This window comes from Oryx dammah, unplaced genomic scaffold (genome assembly GCF_014754425.2).
Source record: "Oryx dammah isolate SB20612 unplaced genomic scaffold, SCBI_Odam_1.1 HiC_scaffold_28, whole genome shotgun sequence".
In the NCBI taxonomy this organism is placed as follows: Eukaryota; Metazoa; Chordata; class Mammalia; order Artiodactyla; family Bovidae; genus Oryx; species Oryx dammah.
This window is the reverse complement of record NW_024070212.1, coordinates 12,178,017-12,203,327: the sequence shown is the minus strand read 5'-3', so window position 1 is coordinate 12,203,327 and position 25,311 is coordinate 12,178,017. Positions and strand designations below refer to the sequence as shown.

General features: G+C 40.5%; 1 protein-coding gene and 1 non-coding gene across 2 annotated transcripts in view; one reads left to right on the top strand and one right to left on the bottom strand.

Annotated features, from left to right (window-relative positions):
• Nucleotides 1–25,004, bottom strand: part of FCRL3 (Fc receptor like 3) — a 62,724-nt gene extending 37,720 nt beyond the window's left edge. Inside the window, exon 1 of the mRNA XM_040229909.1 lies at nucleotides 24,935–25,004. Within this exon, the coding sequence (XP_040085843.1) occupies nucleotides 24,935–25,004 (70 nt within the window). The remainder of the gene's footprint in view (nucleotides 1–24,934) is intronic.
• On the top strand, nucleotides 21,864–21,935 carry TRNAC-ACA. The gene has a single exon. It is a non-coding gene; the product is annotated as a tRNA-Cys (tRNA).
• Nucleotides 25,005–25,311: the final 307 nt, after the last annotated feature.

The following is a 25,311-nucleotide window of genomic DNA, read 5'->3' as shown; positions in this document are numbered from 1 at the left end:
CTGGCACCTGCCTTACTTTTTCAGACCAGTTCCTCAGAGCTATCTGACAGGCTGTCTTTCAGACTATAGTCCTCAGTAAGGTCGCCAATAAAACTTGACTCGAATTTTACATTGTGAGCTTCTCTTTCATTCAATGGTATTGGTGATCACAAAGGGACCCAGAGCAGACGTCATTCCTTTGCCTGAACTCTACAAAGATGCGGAGCCCTGATACCAGCAAGGACTCTTGTGCCCATTCTTCTCCTCTGTGAACTTAGACAAACTTGGATGAGTCCCTCCTGGCTCTCGGATTCCCCAATTATTGGTTGATGGTCCTGAGTTTTATTCTGTGGTATATGACAAGGATCTGGCCTCCGCCTCCCCCAACCTCAGTTTAAAGGTACTGGGGGAGCCTGGTTAAAAGACACTGAGCCTTCTAGACTGGGTGAAACGAGGGGCCTCAGAAAGTCAGCCCCCAACTAATACTCCAGCCTTGTTTATGTCCCTATGGAATTTTTTCTTATAGGTACTTGCTTAATTGGAAATCGTGTCCTAAAGTGGTCGAGATAGGCTTCTTTTGACATTTCAAGACTGATTAGAAGAAAGTCAGCCTGATAAAACATATTTTCAAAATTCTGACCTTAAAGGTTGTAACAAAGCCCTTCCAGGAGGAACTTGTATTTCTCTCCTTGTGCCTTTAAGATGTAAATGTTATATCTGGACTTCTATATAATGGGCTTCTTAGGAATTTTATTCTGTGTTTTGAGAGCTAAGTCTCTTCCATGAGAAGGTACACATATGGTGTACATTTGGCAAGCAATGGAATCAACTGGTATTTCAAGGAGTCATTTTGTCTGGCTATGCCAGCTCTTGGGAAAATTTGTTATAAAGAATCCTAGCCCACATGAAAAGATGCTCAACATCACTCATTATCAGAGAAATGCAAATCAAAACCACAATGAGGAACCATCTCACACTGGTCAGAATGGCTGCGATCCAAAAGTCTACAAACAATAAATGCTGGAAAGGGTGCGGAGAAAAGGGAACCCGCTTACACTGTTGGTGGGAATGCAAACTAGTACAGCCACTATGGATAATAGTGTAAGATTCCTTTAAAAACTGGAAATAGAACCGCCATACAACCCAGCAATCCCACTGCTAGGCATACACACCAAGGAAGCCAGAATTGAAAGAGACACATGTACCCCAATGTTTGTCGCAGCACTGTTTATAATAGCCAGGACATGGAAACAACCTAGATGTCCATCAGCAGACTAATGGATAAGAAAGCTGTGGTACATATACACGACGGAATATTACTCAGCTATTTAAAAGAACGCATTTGAATCAGTTCTCATGAGGTGGATGAAACTGGAGCCTATTGTACAGAGCAAAGTAAGTCAGAAAGAAAAACACCAATACAGTATATTAACGTATATATATGGAATTTAGAAAGATGGTAACAATTACCTCATATGCAAGACAGCAAAAGAGACACAGATGTAAAGAACAGACTTTTGGACTCTGTGGGAGAAGGCAAGGGTGGGGTGATTTGAGAGAATAGCATTGAAACATATATATTATCATATGTGAAATAGCTCGCCAGTCCAGGTTTGATGCATGAGACAGGGTGCTCAGGGCTGGTGCACTGGGATGACCCTGAGGGATGGGATGGGGAGGGAGGTGGGAGGGAGGGTCAGGATGGGGAACACATGTACACCCATGGCTGATTCATGTGAATGTATGGCAAAAACCACCACGATATAGTAATTAGCCTCCAATTAAAAGAAAGAAAGAAGAAAAAAAAAGAATCCTAGCCCATAAAGGGCCTTTGTCATTTTGATCTTTGCTGTGTCTACCTGTACAACAAAGACACTAATGTCTTAGACTGTTTGGGGGAATAAACCTTCTGTATCTCATGAAGGCTGCATCCTCTGCGTTCTCTTCTTAGAATGCCTCTTGTGTCTTACTGGTTTGAGTCAGTATTTAGATACTATTCAGGGCTTCTCCGGTGGCTCTAGTGGTAAAGAACCAACCTACCAATGCAGGAGATGTAAGAGACGAGGATTTAATCCCGAGATTGGGAAGATCCCTCTGGAGGAGGGCATGGCAACCCACTCCAGTATTCTTGCCTGAAAAATCCCATGGACAAAGGAGCCTGGTGGGCTCCAGTCCAGAGGGTCACAAAGAGTCGGACACAACTGAAGCAACTTAGCATGCTCACGAGATACTATTCATCGATGGCCAGACAATGGATTCTTTAAATAGGAGAAACTTCTAAACTGGTAAATTTTTAGAGAGCTCTGAAATTAAAGAGCTGTTCCATTGTTGCCTATGAAAAATACTATGCATATGTAACAACTAATCTTAAAAACTCCCTTAGTTTAAAGGAACAAACAAAAACTGTTTGGGGAAGCTTTATTTGTGGTCTCAGCTTGCCTTCAAAGAGCCTTAAAGATGTTAATAAAAAATTAGCTTAATTAATGTAAGTTAGGTAGATTAATAGAGAAATAAGAAACTGAGGGGAAAGTCAGTTCTTTCTAACAAGGTGGAAATTTTAAAAGGGATCCAACAGGATGGAAATCTTTAGATGGTTATCAGGAAATGAGATAAATAAAATAGATGTTGATGGGATTAAAACAAAGGATTTAAGTTAACACTACCTGAGGTTGGATAGACCAAAGGGACCCCCCAGTTGGTCCCTGCAACAGTGTAGTTCACTCTACTTATTCCTGTTTTAAAACAAAATTTAAAGGCTGGAAGAAAATTATGCTGAGATACCTGACTAGCGTTTACTTGGGACAACGGTGAGATCAGTTTAGACTCAATCAAGTTAAGATTGACAAAAGGGCCTGTGTCCCTGGGCTTGAGCCCTCACTGGGAGGCCAAAAACCTTTTACACACAAATGGATTAAATGGCCAAGGTGATAAAAAGGAAAGTTTCAGGACTCCTTTTAAGACCAAGACTTGTTGATGGGGTCCTGACGGAGGGAGGCTAAAGTTAAAGGTGTAGGAGTTATGAAACTGAGATGAAATCTTATAAAAACTGAGTATTTGAATGAGCTTTCAATAAGATAGTTACCTCTTTCACCTAATTGTACTGTGGGATAGACATTACATCTCTGAGCAATGCTTCCCTTGCCTTGTATTATAAGATGGAGCATATACATCTGCCCCTTGGGCAGTGTTAGTTAAACATACTAAAAGAAACCAATAGAGTTACCTGAGCCCGCACAGTATAAAGTGAAAACTGGGGCTAATATTCAGGGACTAATAAAAGCAATAATTTTTTTTTTCTCTAGGATAGATTGCTATGTTTAACTTGTCAATTCACAAAGAGTGTCCTTATTGAACATCTTGTATACACTTTTGAAGACATAATAAATTGAATCTTAAAGTTCTAGAATATAGAACTCTTGACTTCCAGTTTAGCTGAATATCATCTTGTTGATATATTAAAAAAGTAAATTAAAGAAAATATAGCTGGATATAGCTGGGAAAATCAACTTTTTCAAATCATTTAGGCAGCAGACCAGTTCTTTGGGGAATTAAAAGCAACTGTCTTTGTCCTTAAAATGGCTACAAATCAGAAAATACAACTCACAGTGACCTGAGACTGAGCCTAATTAAATCAATCAGGTTGAATCTGAAGCTGAAGAGGGAAAAGAAGGAAAATAGAGATCTTTTAAAACTCAAACTGCTGGCACTCTTGCCTCCTGAAATGGCCCACACTCTGTAGAGTGTCTTTCTTTCAGGACTGCCTTCCTTGCCTTTTCAGATGGACTGTGTTCTGTCTGTGGAATGTGTGTCTCTCTAAATAAATCCACTTTTTACCTGTCTAAAACAAAAGCAAACAAAATAACTCAAGCTGCTGGAAAGTTTCTCTCACCCAAAATCTAATTAATGGCCTTCTTAAGTATTTATCAGGGACAGATACAGATCTCAAAGGCTTTTCCACAAATAGTAAAAAGCCTTCATCATCTGAGCAAATAATTTTTACAACAATTGTTATTTATAAATTGGTACATTTATATTGTAATACCTCATGACAAAGTTTTAAAATGAAGCTATGCAATCTCAGTTATGTCTATTACACATCTGTGAGCATGTCCGGTTAGAACTGGACATGAAACAACAGACTGGTTCCAAATCGGGTGTGCATCAAGGCTGTATATTGTCACCCTGCTTATTTAACTTGTATGCAGAACGCATCATGTGAAATGCCAGGCTGGATGAAGCACAGGATGAAATCAGGATTGCTGGGAGAAATATCAATAACCTCAGATACTCAGATGACACCACCCTTATGGCAGAAAATGAAGAACAAAAGAGCCTCTTGAGGAAAGTGAAAGAGAAGAGTGAAAAAGTTGGCTTAAAACTCAACATTCAGAAAACTAAGATCATGGCATCTGGTCCCATCATTTCATGGCAAATAGATGGGAAACAATGGAAACAGTGAGAGACTTTATTTTGGGGGGCTCCAAAATCACTGTAGATGGTAATTGCAGCCATGAAATTAAAAGACGCTTGCTCCCTGGAAGTAAAGCTATGGTCAACCTAGACAGCATATTAGAAAGCAGAGACATTTCTTTACCAACAAAGGTCACTCTAGTCAAAGTTATGGTTCTTCCAGTAGTTGTGTTTGGGTGTGAGAGTTGGACTATAAAGAAAGCTGAGCACGGAAGAATTGATGCTTTTGAACTATAGTGTTGGAGAAGACTCCTGAAAGTCCCTTGGACTGCAAGGAGATCCAACCAGTCCATCCTAAAGGGAATCAGTCCTGAATATTCATTGGAAGGACTGATGTTGAAGCTGAGGCTCCAATACTTTGGCCACCTGATATGAAGAACTGACTTCTTGGAAAAGACCCTGATGCTGCAAAAGATTGAAGGCTGGAGGAGAAGAGGACAAGAGAGGATGAGACGATTGGATGGCATCACCGACTTGATGGACATGAGTTTGAGAAAGCTCCGGGAGTTGGTGATGGTCAGGGGAGCCTGGTGTGCTGCAATTCATAGGGTCTCAAAGAGTCAGACACAACTGAGTGACTAAACTGAATTAAGTATGTTATACAGATGATATATCTTTACCTTCAGATAATATTATCAAAATTAAATTTATAACAGATGTCTATCTAATTGACTTAAAAGTAGATACTTACAAATTAAATGTTTTAGAAACTTACCCAAGTGAATTTAAAATTCACACAATCTGGGAAATATTCGATATTAAATTAGTATTTGGTATTATATTCAAGTTTGTTGGTTTAATTAATACAGATATATCTTACTTTTATTACACTTAAGTTTACTAAAATTCAAATAAGATCATATTATCTCTGTTACAAAATTTATCAGCAAGAAAAATAGCTTGGGATGATGGCTGACTTGGTCTCATGTCTCATAAAGTTTTCATGGGTAAGCTAAACAGAACTGTTGAAAACAAATTAATTTAATAGATACAAATGGGGTAAGAACTTTGAGGTGAACACTTAAGAAATAATTGTGTTTTATGGTACATCTACTTGAAAATATTTTTTCCAGATTTTTGATTTCTTAAAACTTTAGAATTTTTCTAAGTGAATTCAAATGAGGAAAATTATTAAATATCAGATCATTTGCAAATAAAATAATGAAATATTAATTACTAAATATAGGCTTCATTTTACAGAGAAACTAAAGATACTTGGAACTATTAATAAAAATTTTGGTTCCACACTAAAAAAAAAAATCCTATAAAAAGCACAAATTTTTAGGAATCATAAATAATATTTATGTTTCCCAATCTACAGAATGCTAATGTAAAAGACAGTTCATCATTTCTTACTTCTTAGTGTCTACTAGAAATTAAGGTACTTAAAAGTTAAGAATTCTAATTTATATATAATCTAAAGTACTAAAATTATTAAAGGCAATATCTTTGTGTAAAAGGAAAAGGACATAAAGAATGGACATTCATTTTGTTATGGGAAAAAATAGTCATTTTATTCCAGAGAGAAAGAAAGAAAGAAAAATCCCTGGGCAAAATCTGAAAGCAAAAAAGAAAGTTATAGAAGGTTTGTGGGAAACGAGCTTCAAAAGAGTTTTGTGCACGGTCAGGACTGGCTAAGATTAAAATAAAATTTGAGTAAATAACTTTAAATATTAAAAGTAAGCTGGTACAAAGCTAGAATATTTTTTTTTATGTTCAGAGAACAGAGGTTTTTTTGGAATATTGATCTGCTTTTGTTAATGGATTGTGAAGTTTCTTTACCTTTTAAGTAATTTGTTGTAACTTTCTGTCTGTATTTGCCTTTAAACTCTTTTATTATCACTTTAGTTGGGTGAATAAAAATTGTTTCACAGTGACTTATGGTCCTACTTAACCAAATATTTTAAAAACCTTTTAATATCTTTGATGAACTTCCAAAGTCAAATTCCAAATGAAGTTCTTTAGACTTCTAGCTAACTTTGAGATGTTTCAAAGTAAAGAGAGATATTAAACTAATTAGGTTTGTGGGGTATGTTAAATTATTAATACATGGGAAATATTGTCAAATCAGTTCAGTTCAGTTCAGTTGCTCAGTCATATCTGACTCTTTGCGACCCCATGAATTGCAGCGCCAGGCCTCCCTGTCCATCACCAACTCCCGGAGTTCACTCAAACTCATGTCCATCGAGTCAATCATGCCATCCAGCCATCTCATCCTCTGTCGTCCCCTTCTCCTCCTGCCCTCAATCCCTCCCAGCATCAGGGTCTTTTCCAAATAAGTGGTGATAAAACTTCTTAGGTTTTATTATATGGATATATGTCATTAACATAGAAATTCCAAAAATTCTATGAAATTTCTAAAAATTTGATATATCCTGGTACAATGTTATTAGTCATCATTCTAACTATTATCTCAAAATGTTGTATGTCACAAAATATTGTATATCCTTTGTCAGTTACATTGCAATCAGATATTTAACGATGCCATTTAAAATCTGTTGTCTTTTATAGACCGTCATCGTTTTACTCTGATGGTTTTACAAAATGAAGATCTTTAAGAAGATTCACAAAAAGGACTTTTTAACAAATAAGTTTTCTGATGACTTTTAGATCATACCACTGAACTGGGAAAGAAATTACAAAACAAACACAAAAAAATGATAATTTCATCCAGATCAATGAGAATCAATTTATGGGACTGAAATAGCTAATATATATATATATATATATATGGAGAAGGCAATGGCAACCCACTCCAGTACTCTTGCCTGGAAAATCCCATGGACGGGGAGCTTGGTAGGCTGCAGTCCATGGGGTCTCGAAGAGTCTGACACAACCGAACGACTTCACTTTCACTTTTCTCCTTCATGCATTGGAGAAGGAAATGGCAGCCCACTCCAGTGTTCTTGCCTGGAGAATCCCAGGGATGGCAGAGCCTGGTGGGCTGCCGTCTATGGGGCCGCACAGAGTCAGACACGACTGAAGCGACTTGGCGGCAGCAGCAGTATATATATATGTATATAGTTCAGTTCAGTTCAATTCAGTCGCTCAGTCATGTCCAACTCTTTGCGACCCCATGAATCGCAGCACACCAGGCCTCCCTGTCCATCACCATCTCCCAGAGTTCACTTAGACTCACGTCCATCGAGTCCGTGATGCCATCCAGCCATCTCATCCTCTGTCGTCCCCTTTTCCTCCTGCCCCCAATCCCTCCCAGCATCAGGGTCTTTTCCAATGAGTCAACTCTTCTCATGAGGTGGCCAAAGTACTGGAGTTTCAGCTTTAGCATCATTCCTTCCAAAGAAAGCCCAGGGTTGATCTCCTTCAGAATGGACTGGTTGGATCTCCTTGCAGTCTAAGAGACTCTCAAGAGTCTTCTCCAACACCACAGTTCAAACGCATCAATTCTTCGGCACTCAGCCTTCTTCACAGTCCAACTCTCACATCCATACATGACCATAGGAAAAACCATAGCCTTGACTAGATGGACCTTAGTTGGCAAAGTAATGTCTCTGCTTTTGTGTATATATATATATATGTGTGTGTGTGTGTGTGTATATATATATATATTTTTTTAATTCGACTGCCATGTACCATGTGGGATCTTAGTTCCCTAACCAAGGATCAAACCTGTACACCTTGCACTGGAAGTGTGAACTTCTAACCACTGGACTGCCAGGGAAGTCCCTATAATTTATATTTTTTCTGAAGTATTGCTGACTTTTAATCCTTAGTTTTCCAGAAAACCTTTCCTTTAACACTATGACTTACAACCAATTGATAATGTATACCTTTGTAAACAAATATGAAACATTTATCTTTTTCTCTCTACTGATCCTCCAGAATTTGGCTTTTCCAGCTGGCCCCTCTCTGGACTTTATGGCTTATTGTGATCCAGGTTATACCCAGTTATAGGAAATCATTTTAATCTGTTCTCTCTTTGTTGTTTTCAAATTATGCTTTGTATCTCTTTCTGCTCTAGTCTGACCCTATTAATGTTCCTAGCTCTATTACTTATATTCTGTCTATTTTGTAAAATTGTTGTCTCTTGAATTACTTAATGTGTGTAATGAAGCCTCCAACAAAATTAATGATGGCTAAAAGTCCAATGATTACACACATAACTCTATACAGAATAATTGTAATCATGCAACTCTAGACATGGGAAAAAGTAACAAGGGAAAAACATTTCCTGGATCGTAATAGATTAGTAAGATAGATGATCCAGAGAACTTTAACTTACTAACAGAGCCTAGATATAGTACATGAATGGCCTAACATGGAGATCTTTGCCTTAGATAGGAATAAGTGTTCTTAGCACCATGGGATAAATGTATCATGAAACGCCTTCCAAAGGGCACTGTAAGGAAAAAATCGTTGCTTGCTATTCCAGTTCCACAAGGATCAAGTCGTTAGCTGCTGCGGTTGCCCACTGGCAGTAGGCTCCAAGGACAATTCAGGATGAAAAAAAAACAAAAACAGAAAACATTCTGTGCTTTGGATTTACTCATCCTTAGATAGTTAGGATGCATACTAAGAAAAAAAAATTCAAATGACTCAGCTTTTTCATCTTCCCGTACATCGAAAAACATTTAAATTGCTAACTTGAGATTCCCATTCTTTGTAATTAGCAGTGATCTTTTGATGTTTGACTGCATGTTTTTCCCAGTAAAAAAGTTGATATATATCCTGGCTTCTGCCTTACTTCTTCAGAGCAGTTCCTCAGATCTATCTGAGAGGCTGTCTCCTGGCTGATGGTCCTCAGTTAGGTTCTCGAATAAACCTTAATTCACATTTACATTGTACATTTTTCTTTGGATTGACACTTCCTATATGTCTCTGAACCCTGAGTGGAAGCAGAGGCAGAAGCTCCTTGGTTTTTCCCTGGCTGGTATTAGGAACAGAAGCCACTGTCCAGTCCAACCCATCTACTCACCCAGGATCAGCAGCAGCAGCAGCAGCCACAGAAGCATGGGGAACTGGCGTGGCCGAGGGCAGGGCAAATCTGTCTCACCAAAGCTGGGCTTATTTCCCATCCACAAAGAAGACAGAAGGGAGGTTCTCAGAGGAGATCTGCAAGAATCAGAAAAGGGGAAGTGAAAGAATCATATCTCACCTTGGGTTCTGAAAAAGTAACATAGCTATCTATCTTTTTAAATGTTGTTTGTATTTCAACCCCGGCAGTTGTGCATTTTCAGATGTCATCTTTCAACAGCTCAGTTCTCTTAGGAGAATTGTCTCCAGGGTTGTGCTGGGTTCTTTGGTCATGCTATGGATTTGCTAGTATTTAAATCACTTTGTTTTTCCATTTTTTAAAATGGAAAACCCTTCCTCACCTTGAATTCATACAACTTTTGGTTCTGCATGAGGTTCCTAATATAGATTGTGCTGTCCCACTATGATTTGTAGTGTGAGTCACAAAGAATCAAAGTGTCAAAGCAGACATGAAAACCTTTTGATCTAATACACATTGGCATGCAGTTTTTGAAGAGGACTATTTTTAAAACTCACAGACTAGCTAAAGGGTCTGTCCCTAAATTCCTCCCAGATTTGGGCAAATTAGGAGGCCAATGAATAAGCATTAAATGAGAAATGGTTTTGTGCCCACCTCAGCCTATAACTGGGCTTCCCAGGTGGCGCTGGTGGTAAAAAACACACCTGCCAAGGCAGGAGACATAAGAGACACAGGTTCAGTCCCTCTGTCAGGAAGATCTCCTGGAGGAGGGCATGACAGCCCGCTCCATGGAGTGGAGAATCCCGTGGACAGAGGAGCCTGATGGCTGCAGTCCATAGGGTCTCAAAGGGTCAGACACAACTGAAGGGACTTAGCACTCGCACACCCAGCCTATATAACCAGGGGTGTGGCTGCGCAGAACCCTGTGGTTCTGATGATGATCTCAAGACACCCTGTCGACTTAAAAAAGAAAAAAGCACAATGTGAAAATTGTGAGTTAAGCTTTCTTGGGGGGTAAAATAAGGATTGCAGCCCAGGAGTCAGTATGTCAGATAGCTCTGAGAAACTTCTCCAGAGAGGCAGTGGGTAAAGGTCAGTATATATGTGATTTTGGTGAAGGCGGGATATCTACAATCAAGCATATATTTTCACAGAAGGTTTCTACTAGTCACGTGAAGCTTTCTGCTAGTCGCAAGGAATAGTCATCATCGTGTGCTTTTCTAGATATGAGCAGGGAGAAGGGGACGACCGAGGATGAGATGGCTGGATGACATCACTGACTGGATGGACGTGAGTCTGAGTGAACTCCAGGAGTTGGTGATGGACAGGGAGGCTTGGCGTGCTGCGATTCATGGGGTCGCAAAGAGTCAGACAGGACTGAGCGACTGAACTGAACTGAACTGAAGAATTAGACTCATAAAATCGGCTCCTAAAAATATCTATCTGAAGACCTGTCCAGCCAGTCCCACCCCCATTGAGCACAGAATGCCTCATTTCTGATCTCCACCCTGAACTCCTTTCAGAGGGTGTTGAAAATTGGCAGCCACAGCAGCACACGATTTGGTCCTTGTAGAGGTAGATGGCAAGTGCCGGTTTGCAGTTGACAACCCTCAGCAATAAGCACGAAGAAAGTTTGAAAAAGAAAAGTTTATTACTCACAGATCCGGGAAAGCACATGCCTCGCCTGACGCTACACAAAGAGGTCAAAGGCCTGAGGTTCTGCTTTTATTGATGGGGAGGGGGGAGCCTAGTGTTTCTGAGGGCTCAGCCTTTATTGGTGAATTTAACACATAAAAGCCAGAATTTAAGGCAAAAGAAGAGAGAGAGAAAAAAAAAAAAAAAGCCCAGATTGTCAGTAATGAAAATCAACCAATGTCTCTAAAACTAGTAAGTCTGGGATTGGGGGATGGGCTATCATGCTGCCTTCTTATCCACTGGCTGGAAACATGTTTATTCAAAGTAGTTCTTTGAAGTGGATGCCTCAGCAAACAAAGCGTAAGTTAGGCTTTTGCCTTACAAAGGAAAGACCAGGTGTTAGGCCTCATTCTGCAGAACTTCTGTTTTTAAAGCCAGAGCCCTAACCTTTCAATCAAAGAGGTCTCAGCTGCTTATTTTCTATCTCAGGCCTCTGTACCCTTTTTCCACAGCATTTATCATAATTTGTAATTATTTCCTCTGTTTTCTTGCTTGCTTTTATGTCTTTTCCTCAGCTAACATTTAAGGGCCCGTGCTTATCCCCTGTGCCTCTACCAATTCTCTCTTGCAAGGAGGCATTTAATAATTATTTTTCAGAGAAACTATGAAAAACTCTAGACCAGGATTTCTTGACATTTATTTCATTAGCACATCCCAAAGGGCCTATTTAGATTTATTTTTTAACCACCTCCCTACTATATGAAGCAATAGCACAGATATGCTATATATCTTTATGTATTTATTATATATGCTTTATACATAAAAAATAAGATTTTTTTCACCTCTACAAGGACCAGTTTTTGCTGCCTTGAGGTTGATATCACCTCTGCTGGGAAAGCATGCTCTACACATAGAGACAGACCATTCTCAATAGGATAGAAAGTTATGACCATTTAAAGACATTTTTATATTAGAAACAGAGAAATCTCTGATCAAGTTTCCCTTCTTTGAGGAGGCCATCCTGAGGCTACAAAGGAAAGAAGTCCTCTTTAAACAAATGTCTTTCTATTCTTTCCCCCCATGACAGTTATGAAATTTTGTTTTTCTGTATGTATGTATGTGATTGCGTTGTTGAGGCAGTCCAAGCGCAGGTTGGAAAAGAATTCCTAGGCACAAAGTACTGCAGAAAGGAATAAGTTTATTACGAATAAAGAGCAGAGATAAAGTGGGCACTGTGAGCACAGTGGCTGACCTCCAGACAGACCAGGGAGAGCAGACAGTTTTTGTAGGTTAATAGCTAATTCTTATGGCCTCAAGACAAAGAAAATTCCTGCTGGAAGGTTGGCATTAGGTGATTGGTTGGGAGACTATAGGGTGTTTCCTGGAATGGACATCTTTGCCTAACTAGGAGTCAGGAACCTTGCTACTGATAATCAAGAGCTTTTGACAATGGTTACAGTGGGTCTCAGTCAGCTTCAGAGATGACCCTGGGCTCTGCTTCTGTGGCCTTGCAAGGCATCTCACCTGTGGCCTGGGGCAGGACTCAACATGTATGATGTTCCTTTCTCTCCTTAAACTATAGTATCACAGGAGCTGAAAAGAGTCTGGTGTGTTCTCCATCATGCTTTCTTTATTTTCTTCTTCCCTTCTCTTCTTTCCTCCTTCCTTTCTTCCTCCCTTCCTTTCCTTTTCTGTTATAGAAGGAACACTTTACATGATGTCTATCTTCTTAATGAATTTTTTATTATATGACACATTGTTTTTGACAATGGATGCAACAGTTATGCAGCAGGGCTCTAGAGCTTGGTCACTGGCAATAATTTTTGGCTAGTAATGGCACCCCACTCCAGTACTCTTGCCCGGAAAATCCCATGGACGGAGGAGCCTGGTGTGCTGCAGTCCATGGGGTCGCTGAGAGTTGGACACGACTCAGTGACTTCACTTTCACTTTTCACTTTCATGCATGGAGAAGGAAATGGCAACCCAATCCAGTGTTCTTGCCTGGAGAATCCCAGGGACAGCAGAGCCTGGTGGGCTGCCGTCTATGGGGTCGCACAGAGTCGGACACGACTGAAGCGACTTAGCAGCAGCAGGAGCAGCAGCAGAGTATGAGTGAGGATCAGTATGATATATCATTTGGAGAAATTCTTTAGATTCTTAGACTTACAACTAATACACTAAAAAGAGATATAGTTATGCTGAAAATGCTAAAAATGCAACACCTTTATGAAAGTGTTGGTTAATGAAAGGTGCGTGTTTTTATACTTCTAGTAAGCAGGTCATGAAGCAACAGTTACAACCTGGAACACTGGACTGGTTCCAAACAAGGAAAGGAGTATGTCAAGGCTGTGTATTATCATCCTGCTTATTTAACTTATATGCTGAGTACATCATTGAAATGCTGGGCTTGGTGAATCACAAGCTGGAATCAAGATTGCTGAGAGAAATATCATTAATCTCAGATATGCAGATGATACCACCCTTATGGTAGAAAGCAAAGAGGAACTAAAGAGCCTCTTGATAAGTGTGAAAGAGGAGAGTAAAAAAGCTGGCTTAAAACTCAACATTCAAAATATGAAGATCATGTCATCTGGTCCCATCACTTCATGGCAAATAGATGGGGAAACAATGGAAACAGTGACAAACTTTATTTTCTTGGGCTCCAAAATCACTGCAGATGGTGACTGCAGCCATGAAATTAAAAGACGCTTGATCCTTAGGAGAAAAGCTATGACCAACCTAGACAGCATGTGAAAAAGCAAAGACATTACTTTGCCAACAAAGGTCCATCTAGTCAAAGCTATGGTTTTTCCAGTAGTCATGTATGGATGTGAAAGTTGGATCACAAAGAAAGCTGAGTGCCGAAGAATTGATGCTTTTGAACTGTGATGTTGCAGAAGACTCTTGAGAGTCCCTTGGACTGCAAGGAAATCAAACCAGTCCATTCTAAAGGAAATCAGTCCTGAATATTCATTGGAAGGACTGATGCTGAAGCTGAAACTCCAATACTTTGGCCACCTGATGCAGAGAACTGACTCATTAGAAAAGACCCTGATGCTGGGAAAGATTGAAGGCAGGAGGAGTAGGGAATGACAGAGAATGAGATGATTGGATGGCATTACCGACTCGATGGACATGAATTTGAGCAAGCTCCAGGAGTTGGTGTTGGATAGGGAAGGCTGGTGTGCTGCAGTCCTTGGGGTCACAAAGAGTCAGACACGACTGCATGACTCAGCTGTGAGGTTGGGAGGCATGGATTGGAATTCATGTTGGTGAGTGTGTGGAGATGTTTAAAATATGGATGTAGTATAAAAAAGAATAAAATACTGCCATTTGCAGTGACATGGATGGATCTGGAGAATACTACACTTAGTGAAATGTCTGACCAAGACAATTTATATCACTTATACATCTAGTTGAAAAAACAATACAAAGTAATCTATACCAAACAAGAAAGAGAGGAAGGGAGGGGTAAATTAGGAATATGGGATTAACATATACAAACTATTATACATGAAATAGTTAAACAATAAGAATTTACTGTATAGTGCAGAAATTATATTCAATATCTGGTAATAATTTATAATGGAATATAACCTGCAAAACAAAAACAAGTCACTGTGTTGTATACTTGAAATTAATGCAATATTGTAAACCAACTATACTTCAATTAAAAAAATACATGTGGTTGTAAAATTTTTGACAGTTCCTTTATTTAGAAGTAGAGTCTATACTCCCTCTCTTTGCATCCAGAAAAGTTTGTTGGACACTGTTGTTGTTATTGCTTAATCAGTAAGTTGTGTCCAATTCTTTCAACCCCATGGACTATAGCCCACCAGGCTTCTCTGTCCATGGTATTTTCCAGGCAAGAAAACTGGTGTGGGTTACCATGTCCTCCTCCAGGGGATCCTCCCCACCCAGAGATCAAATTGGCATCTCCTGCATTTCCAGTGAAATTGTGGTGGAAGTGATACTGGTAATTTTTAAATTAGTTGACGAAATGTTGTAGATTCACTATCACACTTTTTTTTTTCTTTTTTTGGAAGCCTAAGCCAACATGGGTGTCTTAGAAAGCATCACTACGAACAAAGCTAGTAGAGGTGATGGAATTCCAGTTGAGCTGTTTCAAATCCTGAAAGATGATGCTGTGAAAGTGCTGCACTCAATATGCCAGCAAATTTGGAAAACTCAGCAGTGGCCACAGGACTGGAAAAGGTCAGTTTTCATTCCAATCCCAAAGAAAGGCAATGCCAAAGAATGTTCAAACTACCGCACAGTTGCACTCATCTCACATGCTAGTAAAGTAATGCTCAAAATTCTCCAAGCCACGCTTCAGCAATACGTGAACCGTGAACTCCCTGATGTTCAAGTTGGTTTTAGAAAAGGCAGAGGAGCCAGAGATCAAATTGCCAACATCTGCTGGATCATTGAGAAAGCAAGAGAGTTCCAGAATAACATCTATTTCTGCTTTATTGACTATGCCAAGGCCTTTGACTGTGTGGATCACAAGAAACTGTATAAAATTCTGAGAGAGATGGGAATACTAAACTACCTGACCTGCCTCTTGAGAAATCTGTATGCAGGTCAGGAAGCAACAGTTAGAACTGGACATGGAACAACAGACTGGTTCCAAATAGGAAAAGGAGTATGTCAAGGCTGTATACTGTCACCCTGATTATTTAACTTATATGCAGAGTACATCATGAGAAACACTGGACTGGAAGAAACACAAGCTGGAATCAAGATTGCTGGGAGAAATATCAATGACCTCAGATATGCAGATGACACCACCCTTATGGCAGAAAGTGAAGAGGCAGTAAAAAGCCTCTTGATGAAAGTGAAAGAGGAGAGTGAAAAAGTTGGCTTAAAGCTCAACATTCAGAAAATGAAGATCATGGCATCCGGTCCCATCACTTCATGGGAAATAGATGGGGAAACAGTGGAATCAGTGTCAGACTTTATTTTTTTGGGCTCCAAAATCACTGCAGATGCTGACTGCAGCCATGAAATTAAAAGATGCTTACTCCTTGGAAGAAAAGTTATGACCAACCTAGATAGCATAGTCAAAAGCAGAGATTACTTTGCCGACTAAGGTCCATCTAGTCAAGGCTATGGTTTTTCCAGTAGTCATGTATGAATGTGAGAGTTGGACTGTGAAGAAGGCTGAGTGCCAAAGAATTGATGCTTTTGAACTGTGGTGTTGGAGAAGACTCTTGAGAGTCCCTTGGACTGCAAGGAGATCCAACCAGTCCATTCTGAAGGAGAATGGGATTTCTTTGAAGGAATGATGCTAAAGCTGAGGCTCCAGTACTTTGGCCACCTCATGCGAGGAGTTGACTCATTGGAAAAGACTCTGATGCTGGGAGGGATTGGGGGCAGGAGGAGAAGGGGATGACAGAGGATGAGATGGCTGGATGGCATCACTGACTCGATGGATGTGAGTCTGAGTGAACTCCAGGAGTTGGTGATGGACAGGGAGGCCTGGTGTGCTGCGATTCATGGGGTTGCAAAGAGTCGGACACGACTGAGCGACTGAACTGACTGACTGAACTGAAGCCAACATGTAAAAAGGCCTACCCTGAGGCCACCACACTTCCTGAGAATCCAGATCACATTTACATTCACTCTCTAATTGACTGTTCTGGTCAAGGTCCCAACCCATACCCAGTATCAACTACCAGACGTGTAGGTGTAGATGGCCACTTATGATGTGTAAGATAAATTCATGAATTCATAAAGGAGTCTCTGTTTTTGTAATGAGAAGGGTAACTGAAAAAAATGGATAAGTAAAAGAGAAAATATTGTACTAAGTTCTTTTAATTTATTTAACTATAACTCCTTATATCCTACTCCATTAGTATAAACTAATTTTGTCTATTGAAATTGTTAAATTACATTTAATAACTGGACTTTTTATTTAAAAGTCAAGCATGGAAGAATGTGTTGATGAGTTTAGTCTCAAGTGACTATATGCAGGGGAAAATGACATATTGCAAAATTAGTAATATAGCAACATTGCCCACTGCATGGAACCTTAGAAAATTGTAAAGCATAAAAATAATTGAGCAAATTTTTGAAGGTTTTCTTTTTTCTTTTCTCTCTTTTTTTTCAAATCCAATCTATATCAGTAATGGGCCCTGGAATCCTTGCCTATACTATGCAGAAATGGTAAATATAAATTCATGTAATTTTATCTAAATATAGTGCGTACTTTTCAGGTTAGTGTGGAGAGAACAAAAGCAGTCAAACTTGGAATGAGCTCACTTTCTCCAATTCCTCCCACTTAGCCAACATCACCTAGATACTTCTACCTCTTTTCTTAAATTCCCATGTGTTACCAATAAAAAGTCATTGATTATAATACTATCCCTATATCTGGGGATTCCCTGAGAGCTCAGTTGGTAAAGAATCCACCTGCAATGCAGGAGACCCTGGTTCGATTCCTGAGTTGGAAGGATCCATTGGAGAAGAGTAGGCTATCCACTCCAGTATTCTTGGGCTTCCCTTGTGGCTCAGCTGATAAAGAATCTGCCTGCAATGTGGGAGACCTGGGTTCCATCCCTGAGTTGGGAAGATCCCCTGGAGAAAGGAAAGGCTACCCACTCCAGAATTCTGGCCTGGAGAATTCCATTGACTGTATAGTCCGTGGGGCCGCAAAGAATCGGACACAACTGAGCGACTTTCACTTTCATTTTCTGTATCCAGGGACCATCAACCCACCTGAGACAAGGAGTGGCTCCAGTTCACTGAGCTGGACCCCCAGGCCTTATAGTAGTTTCCAGAATGTTTGGTGGTCAGGGAGAGGTTGAGAAGTGCTCCACCTCCAGAGAGTGCTAAGTTGTTCCCCAGACTGATGCCCTCATGATAAAGCCAGTAAAGGACTAGGACGATGTGGGAGCAGCTTCAAACCTTACAGCAAAGTTCCACCACATCCCCCAGGACAGTCTGGGTCCTCGGAAAACCGAGAGTGAGGACAGGACAAGACGCTGGGATTAACAGACTCAAAGTGGGGCTATCAGAGAGGACTGGTGATGCCCATTAGACTCACAAATTCCCATACCAGGATCTCAGCAAACAGCCTGGCTCTTGGTCATTGTGTATTCCTTCCATTCCCTCATCCCCACTAGCGTTATAAGAGGTTGTTTCCACAACAGTATCTTTAGAAATTTGGGGAAATATAATTCTGGGTATTGTCTAGAGACATGGTCATTTGTCCTTCTCATCTTATTTGTTTCTAATGCCAAGCCACCCCCCTTTGTGTTTTCTTCCATGGAAAAAAAAAGAAAGATGTCAGCAGTTTAACTTGTAAAGGAAACCCATCCTCAAATTGTTGTTGGTTCTCCACAGCACTGATCGCTGGGATCTCCTGGGATTTCCTCATGACTCCTAGCTCTTGGTTTGGGGATTTCTGTCTTAGATGAATGAGCATGAAACTTCCTTCTCACAGGGATATTCATCACCTTGCTCTGGATGGGATTGTGGCCGTTGTCAGCTCCACAGTCGTACTGGCCAGCATGGCAGCCCTTCACAGCTGAGATCTCCAGGTCTGCTGACGGAGAATGCTGGGCTCCTGTCCCAAACGGGTTCCTGTGGCCTCTCAGTGCTAAGAAAATGTGATGTTTCCTATACCTTCAGCCCCTTAGCAGAACAGAATGAGATCTCCTCCTTTAATCTCTTGTCCTTTAGGGACCTGAGTATCTTAGCTTACATCACAGATTCGGACTTTTATCTGAATAGAAGATGACATGTGAGAACCTTGACTATGAAAAACTCTGGGACCAGAAGGTTGACTTATTTCACACGCTAATGCAAGGAGGCATAATATGGGTATTGCCTATGTAACATATAATAAGTACATAATGGTATGGAATCCATGGTAATTATCCTTGAAGTATGTGGATACTGATACTTGCATGACCTGACCCAGACTTAGCTAATTTCTTGGGGTGCAATCATTAAATAACTGTGATGAATCCACTCCATGAGAGAAGAAACATTTTTTTAGATGAGTCACTGTGCAGACACACTTTTCGCATAGAATGAAGAGGGTCACTGGTAGCCTCAATTCTACCTTGAAAAAGACACTATTCCTAATAATAATAATAACACTTCCTCTATTATTCCCAATTCTAAGGGACAACACAAATCGTCACCCCTCCTCTAACCACTCCTGTTCACTTTGATTTCTCCTTTCTCTGATACTTCATTTAGCTAAATATGTGTTGCAGTTCAGCACATGAAGCCATTTGGAGAGTAGGAGCCTTGCCTTTTAAAGTCCCCAGGTGAGTTCAGTTCAGTTCAGTCACTCAGTCGTGTCCAATTCTTTTCCACCCCATGAATCATAGCACACCAGGCCTCCCTGTCCACCACCAACTCCCGGGGTTCACCCAAACTCATGTCTATCAAGTCAGTGATGTCATCCAGCCATCTCATCCTCTGTCGTCCCCTTTTCCTCCTGCCCCAAATCCCTCCCAGCATCAGTCTTTTCCAATGAGTCAACTCCTCGCATGAGGTGGCCAAAGTACTGGAGTTTCAGCTGTAGCATCATTCCTTCCAAAGAACACCCAGGGCTGATCTCCTTCAAAATGGACTGGTTGGATCTCCTTGCAGTCCAAGGGACTCTTAAGAGTCTTCTACAACACCACGGTTCAAAAGCATCAATTCTTCGGTGCTCAACTTTCTTCACAGTCCAACTCTCACATCCATACATGACTACTGGAAAAACCATAGCCTTGACTAGACAGACCTTTGTTGCCAAAGTAATGTCTCTGCTTTTGAATATGCTATCTAGGTTGGTCATAACTTTTCTTCAAAGGAGTAAGTGTCTTTTAATTTCATGGCTGCAATCACCATCTGCAGTGATTTTGGAGCCAAAAAAATAAAGTCTGACAGTGTTTCCATCTATTTCCCATGAAGTGATGGGACCAGATGCCATGATCTTAATTTTCTGAATGTTGAGCTTTAAGCCAACTTTTTCACTCTCCTCTTTCACTTTCATCAAGAGGCTTATTAGTTCCTCTTCACTTTCTGCCATAAGGGTGATGTCATCTGCATATCTGAGGTTATTGATATTTTTCCTGGCAATCCTGATTCCAGCTTGTGCTTCCTCTAGCCCAGCGTTTCTCATGATGTACTCTGCATATAAGTTAAATAAGCAGGATGACAATATACAGCCTTGACGTACTCTTTTTCCTATTTGGAACCAGTCTGTTGTTCCATGTCCAGTTCTAACTGTTGCTTCCTGACCTGACTGTGTGCATCACAATTAAAGTCCCCAGCCCACTGCTAAATGACAGGGCACACAATGAGTGATCAATGAAGATTTGATTGATATTACTTTCATGAAAAAGAGAAAGATCATAAGGACCTTAGTGCGTTTGTTATTCTTATGAAATGACAACAGCAATTTGCAGAATGTCTCTAGTCCAACTCATACTTTCCACAAGGACAGGAATTACACAAGGAAACAGAAGACTAGCAATCCATGCTGAAGCTACAGTGTTCACATTATCCCCCATGCTCAGCTCCACTAATACTTATTCTGCTCATGAATTTAGGATTGGAGGCTTCGATTTCTGACACTGTGAATCACTGTCTCTCCCTGCCACCAGTAATATCCTGAGTCTTCATTTTGTATGGTGGATATCTGGAGCTCTGAGGAGCTGCTCTAGTCTGACCCCAGGGTCCTGCTGGCTCTTAAGAAGCAAATTAGAGTTGGGCATCTGGGCTCTGCAAAAAGGACTAGGTCTCTCAAGAGAGGTTGGGGTCACTGGGCGCCTCTCAGTAGGCCCAGAGGAGCTAAATGTCAGCCTAAGACATGGAAACAGCTCTGGAAAGAAGGATCACAACGGTTTCAGAACAGTGTGACTTATGGTTCCTGCTGAAAAGGCCCTAGTGGGAAACAATCCCAGCAAAGAAGACGTTCAAAATAAGACATATATCATCTACCATGTCTCCCTTGTATGGTCGCACTACAAGGACTTCAATTCGTATTTGATGTACGGTTAGGTGTTCACTAGGAGGTTCTCATCTGCTCTGCTACCATTGTCTCCTGTCCAGCCCAGCTTCCATAGGAGTGATGATTTTACCAAAGACAGTAATCTTTGTTATTATTGTTATTATTATCATTATTCTGGTTGTGCCAGGTCTGAGTTGTGGCATGCAACAAGATCTTCAACGTTTGTTACAGCATGTGAACTCTTAGTTGAGGTTTGTGGCATCTAGTTCCCTGATCAAGAATCGAACCTGGACCCCCTGAATTGGGAGCTCAGACTCTTAACCACTGGACCGCCAGGGAAGTCCCCTTACTATTTTTTACTATTTCTTTCTTTATAATCTTCTCCCAGTAACAGTACAGTAATATTTGCCACTGTCACTCACAACTGCCGGTTTTGGACAGGAAAGTTTAAGACTTCATTTGTGAAAAATAACTCCTTTCACTAGATAACTCTTGTGAGTTATTCACAAAATACCTCTTTTCTTTTGTTCGTGGAAATCAAAACTCTTTTCCAGTTTTGTCATAAGTTGCAGTCTTTGTTTTCCAGGTCTTTTCTCTCTGGAGTACCAGAATCACACTGTTTCATTCAAAGACAGAAGAAGGAGCCAAAAAGGTGAGACAGTCTGAAAGACAGGGCAGGGGTGGGAACTGGACTTCTCATTTCTGCAGAGAATCTAATGTCTAACCTGCTCCCTTACTCTTAGGCAGTGAGGTGTTACTGGGGATAATGTCTTCACCTTTAGAAAAAAGGGTAGTTGCAACCCATTAGGCAGACAGACATGCATCTTATTTATCCAGAGGGAATATCTTAGTCAATTTGAGCTGACTTCCCTGGTGGCTCAGATGGTAAAGCATCTGCCTACAATGCAGGAGACCCGGGTTCAATCCCTGGGTTGGGAAGATCTCCTGGAGAAGGAAATGGCAACCCGCTCCAGTATTCTTGCCTGGAAAATTGCATAGACAGAGGATACTGGTAGGCTACAGTCCATGGGATTGCAAAGAGTCAGACACACCTGAGCAACTTCACTTAGCACTTAACAAAATATCATAAACCGTAATACTGGAGTGGGTTGCCATTCCCTTCTCCAGGGAATCTTCCCAACCCATGGTTCAAACCCAGGTCTCCTGCATTGCAGGCAGATTCTTTACTATCCAAGCCACCAAGTTGCCAGAGTAAATAGGCTTAACTTCACATCAGGGAAGCCCCCATCATAAACCAGGGGAGCCTATCAATAACACAAATATTTCTCACAGTTCTAGAGCCTGAAAGCCCTATCTTGGTGCCAGCATGGTCTAGTTCTGCTGAGGCCCCTTTTCCAAGTTGCAGACTGATGACTTGTTTTCTAATATAGCAGGAAGAAAACTAACCAGTTTTGACCTCTTCTTATAAGGGCACTAATCCCATTCAGGAAGACTCTACCCTTACCTCACAAAAATCCTACCTCCAAATACTATCACTTTGGGAAGATGGTTTTAACACATGAATGGGTAACTGACTAAAACAGTCAGTCCATTGCAGGGAATAACTTTTTACATGGATAAAGAGTATTCTTCTAAAGCTCCTACTTCTTAGCTTTCTCCATTAGTGACATCACACAGGGGACCATTGTCCTTAGTGGGCATTTGCTTTCCCATAGCTCATGCTTTCTTCCTATCTTTTAAGGCTCTATGCCATATTATAAATTCATATTCTGTTCCTTCTTCTTAACTAGCTAGCTGAAACCACAAAGTGGCCTGGATAACTGCAGAATAAGCTGGTTACTAGAATAAGATCCAGTAATTTCAATTCTCAAAACTTTCTTCTTAAATGCTTCCAAAAATTTTTTGTCCAGTCATTGAATCTATAATGAGGAAGATATGAGTTTAAATCCAAGGTTTAGTTCTTACACGACTGATAATTGTGGGAAAAAAATTCATTACCAAATACAAACGTCCTCCCCGAGGGCTGCTCTTTTTAGATTGGTCATGGATTATCTAATTTCCACCCTGTGTCTTCACTTATTTATGGTACCAAACTATGTTTTGTGTTTGTCACATTTGCATTATATTTTAGAATTATAGTTGAGGATTTTGATCCCAAGATGAGGAACTAAGCTATATCTCAAATGAAAATATTCTCCCTACCACTGTCCAAATACACCATGATTACCAGAATTTGGATGTATAGTGTAAACAAGCAAAGGTCAGTCATATAAGAGATGTCATATCTCCTGAAGTATCACTGTAAATCCAGAGCCAAATGCCACAAGAAACTTATGGAATTTAGAATTTTAATTTTTGAGAAAAACGTGTGATTTGTTACTGACTAATACAGGTGGAAAACTAGACTTACTTGTTGAATATTGAGGGACAATCTGTTGTTCAATAAAATTAGAAGAGCAGAAAAGGTGCATTGCAGTAACAATAGGTTAATTCAAGAATTTTGCTCTCCTTTATAGATGGAGACTAGATCCCATGGGGACTTGGCCCTGGGACTTACAATAAAGCCAATCTTTAAACCATTACTAGACTCTTCACCTAGAAGCTAGAAAAAATTTCCAGGGATAATGCTTTCCAAGATAGGAAGGAAATATTCTAAGTCATGGTTTGAAATGCTATTGAAAGGGCTCATGATGAGCAACTTCACAGGCTTGGGGTATAGTTGACTAACTGAACCTTTGAGTCAGTCACTAAGAATTATTCAAAGGATAGAGTGAATGCAAGAGATGAGTCTTGCTCCTGAGGAAGCTGAAAGCTAAAACTCCTGTAAGTGTCCCTATACATTCCTGTTCCATTAATGTCTCACAGTTAAAGGTGAGACAGGGATCTGTTTATCCCAGTACAATTCCTTAGAGCCCACAAAGACCCTCCCACTTGGTTGTTATCATTGGATAAGCAAGGGAACAATTCTCCAGCTCCTCAGATTTAGTCTTGGCTCATGTGGATTTTCTGTGTATAGAATAAAACATTGTCTTCATTTACCTCTTTTGTTTAGCACAGTTCTAAATCAAGCAGTAAGATGAAATTATCTTTATTCATGCAATGTTAGAAAAGAATCATACATATGAAGAAATTCAGAATTGTATAATGGCCTAGAGTCAGAACTAGCAGACAGTGCCTTGTGAGCTTATCAGCTGCGTGTTCTGGTAAATCAAGTGTAATTGAGACAAAGTTGTGCCTGTTCATTTACAGATGGTCCATAGTGGCTTTTCTGCTATAATGAAAGAGTTTACAAAGTTACAACAGAGACCTGAAAAGCCTAAACTATTTACTCTCTGGCCTTTTACAGAGAAAGTTTGCTGACTCCTGATAGAGAGTCAAAGAAGCAATGATAGACACATGGTCATTCTGAAGAATTATCAGCAATAGGAGATGGAGAGCAAGCACATTTGTTGCAGGAAAGGGGAACCCTTCCAGGGCCCGACACTGAGCTCTTGTCTAACACTCGGAAAAGAATTGTCCGAGGAGACATGTGCTGACAAAGCAAGAGATTTTATTGGGAAGGGCACGGGTGGAGAGCAGTAGGGTAAGGGAACCCAGGAGAACTGCTCTGCCGCATGGCTCGCAGTCCCGGGTTTTATGGTGATGGGATTAGTTTCCGGGTGGTCTTTGGCCAATCATTCTAATTCAGTCTTTCCTGGTGGCACACGCATCGCTCAGCCAAGATGGACGCTAGCGAGAGGGATTCTGAGAAGTGGACGGACACGCGGTGTCTCCTTTCGACCTTTCCCGAACTATTCCAGTTGGTGGTGGCTTATTTGTTCCATATTCCTTATTAGGATCTCTTGTCATAAAACAACTCATGCAAATTGTTACTATGGTGCCTTGCCAGGGTGGGCGGTTTCAATCAGTGTGCTTCCCCTAACACATTCACACCTTTGAAAGTTCACAGCTTGAAGGTTCATATGTAAGGGACTTACCGAATTTAGTGCCTACTGACTGTAGAAAAAAGGACTCTTGCTTCTCAGCAGCAGTTCTCTTCTCCCCCATTGCCCACGATTAAGCAAAGGAACATTAGCTACAGGTCCCAATGCATCTTTTAAGCCAAAATCTTGTTGATAATTGTTTAAATACTTTTCAAGGAGAGGAATTAAGCATTATGAAATGTTGAAATTATGAAAAGTTTATTTATGAGAACATATCACTGTCTGAGATCTAAGATAAAAGAGATTCATTCATTCACTCCATTCATGGTCAATAAATGGTAAAGGGGCCTGCCCTGAGCATTTAGAATGAGGAGGTATTGCAACAGGATTTTCCCAGGGCCACTGTTTTGCATCTGCCTTTGAAATCTAAC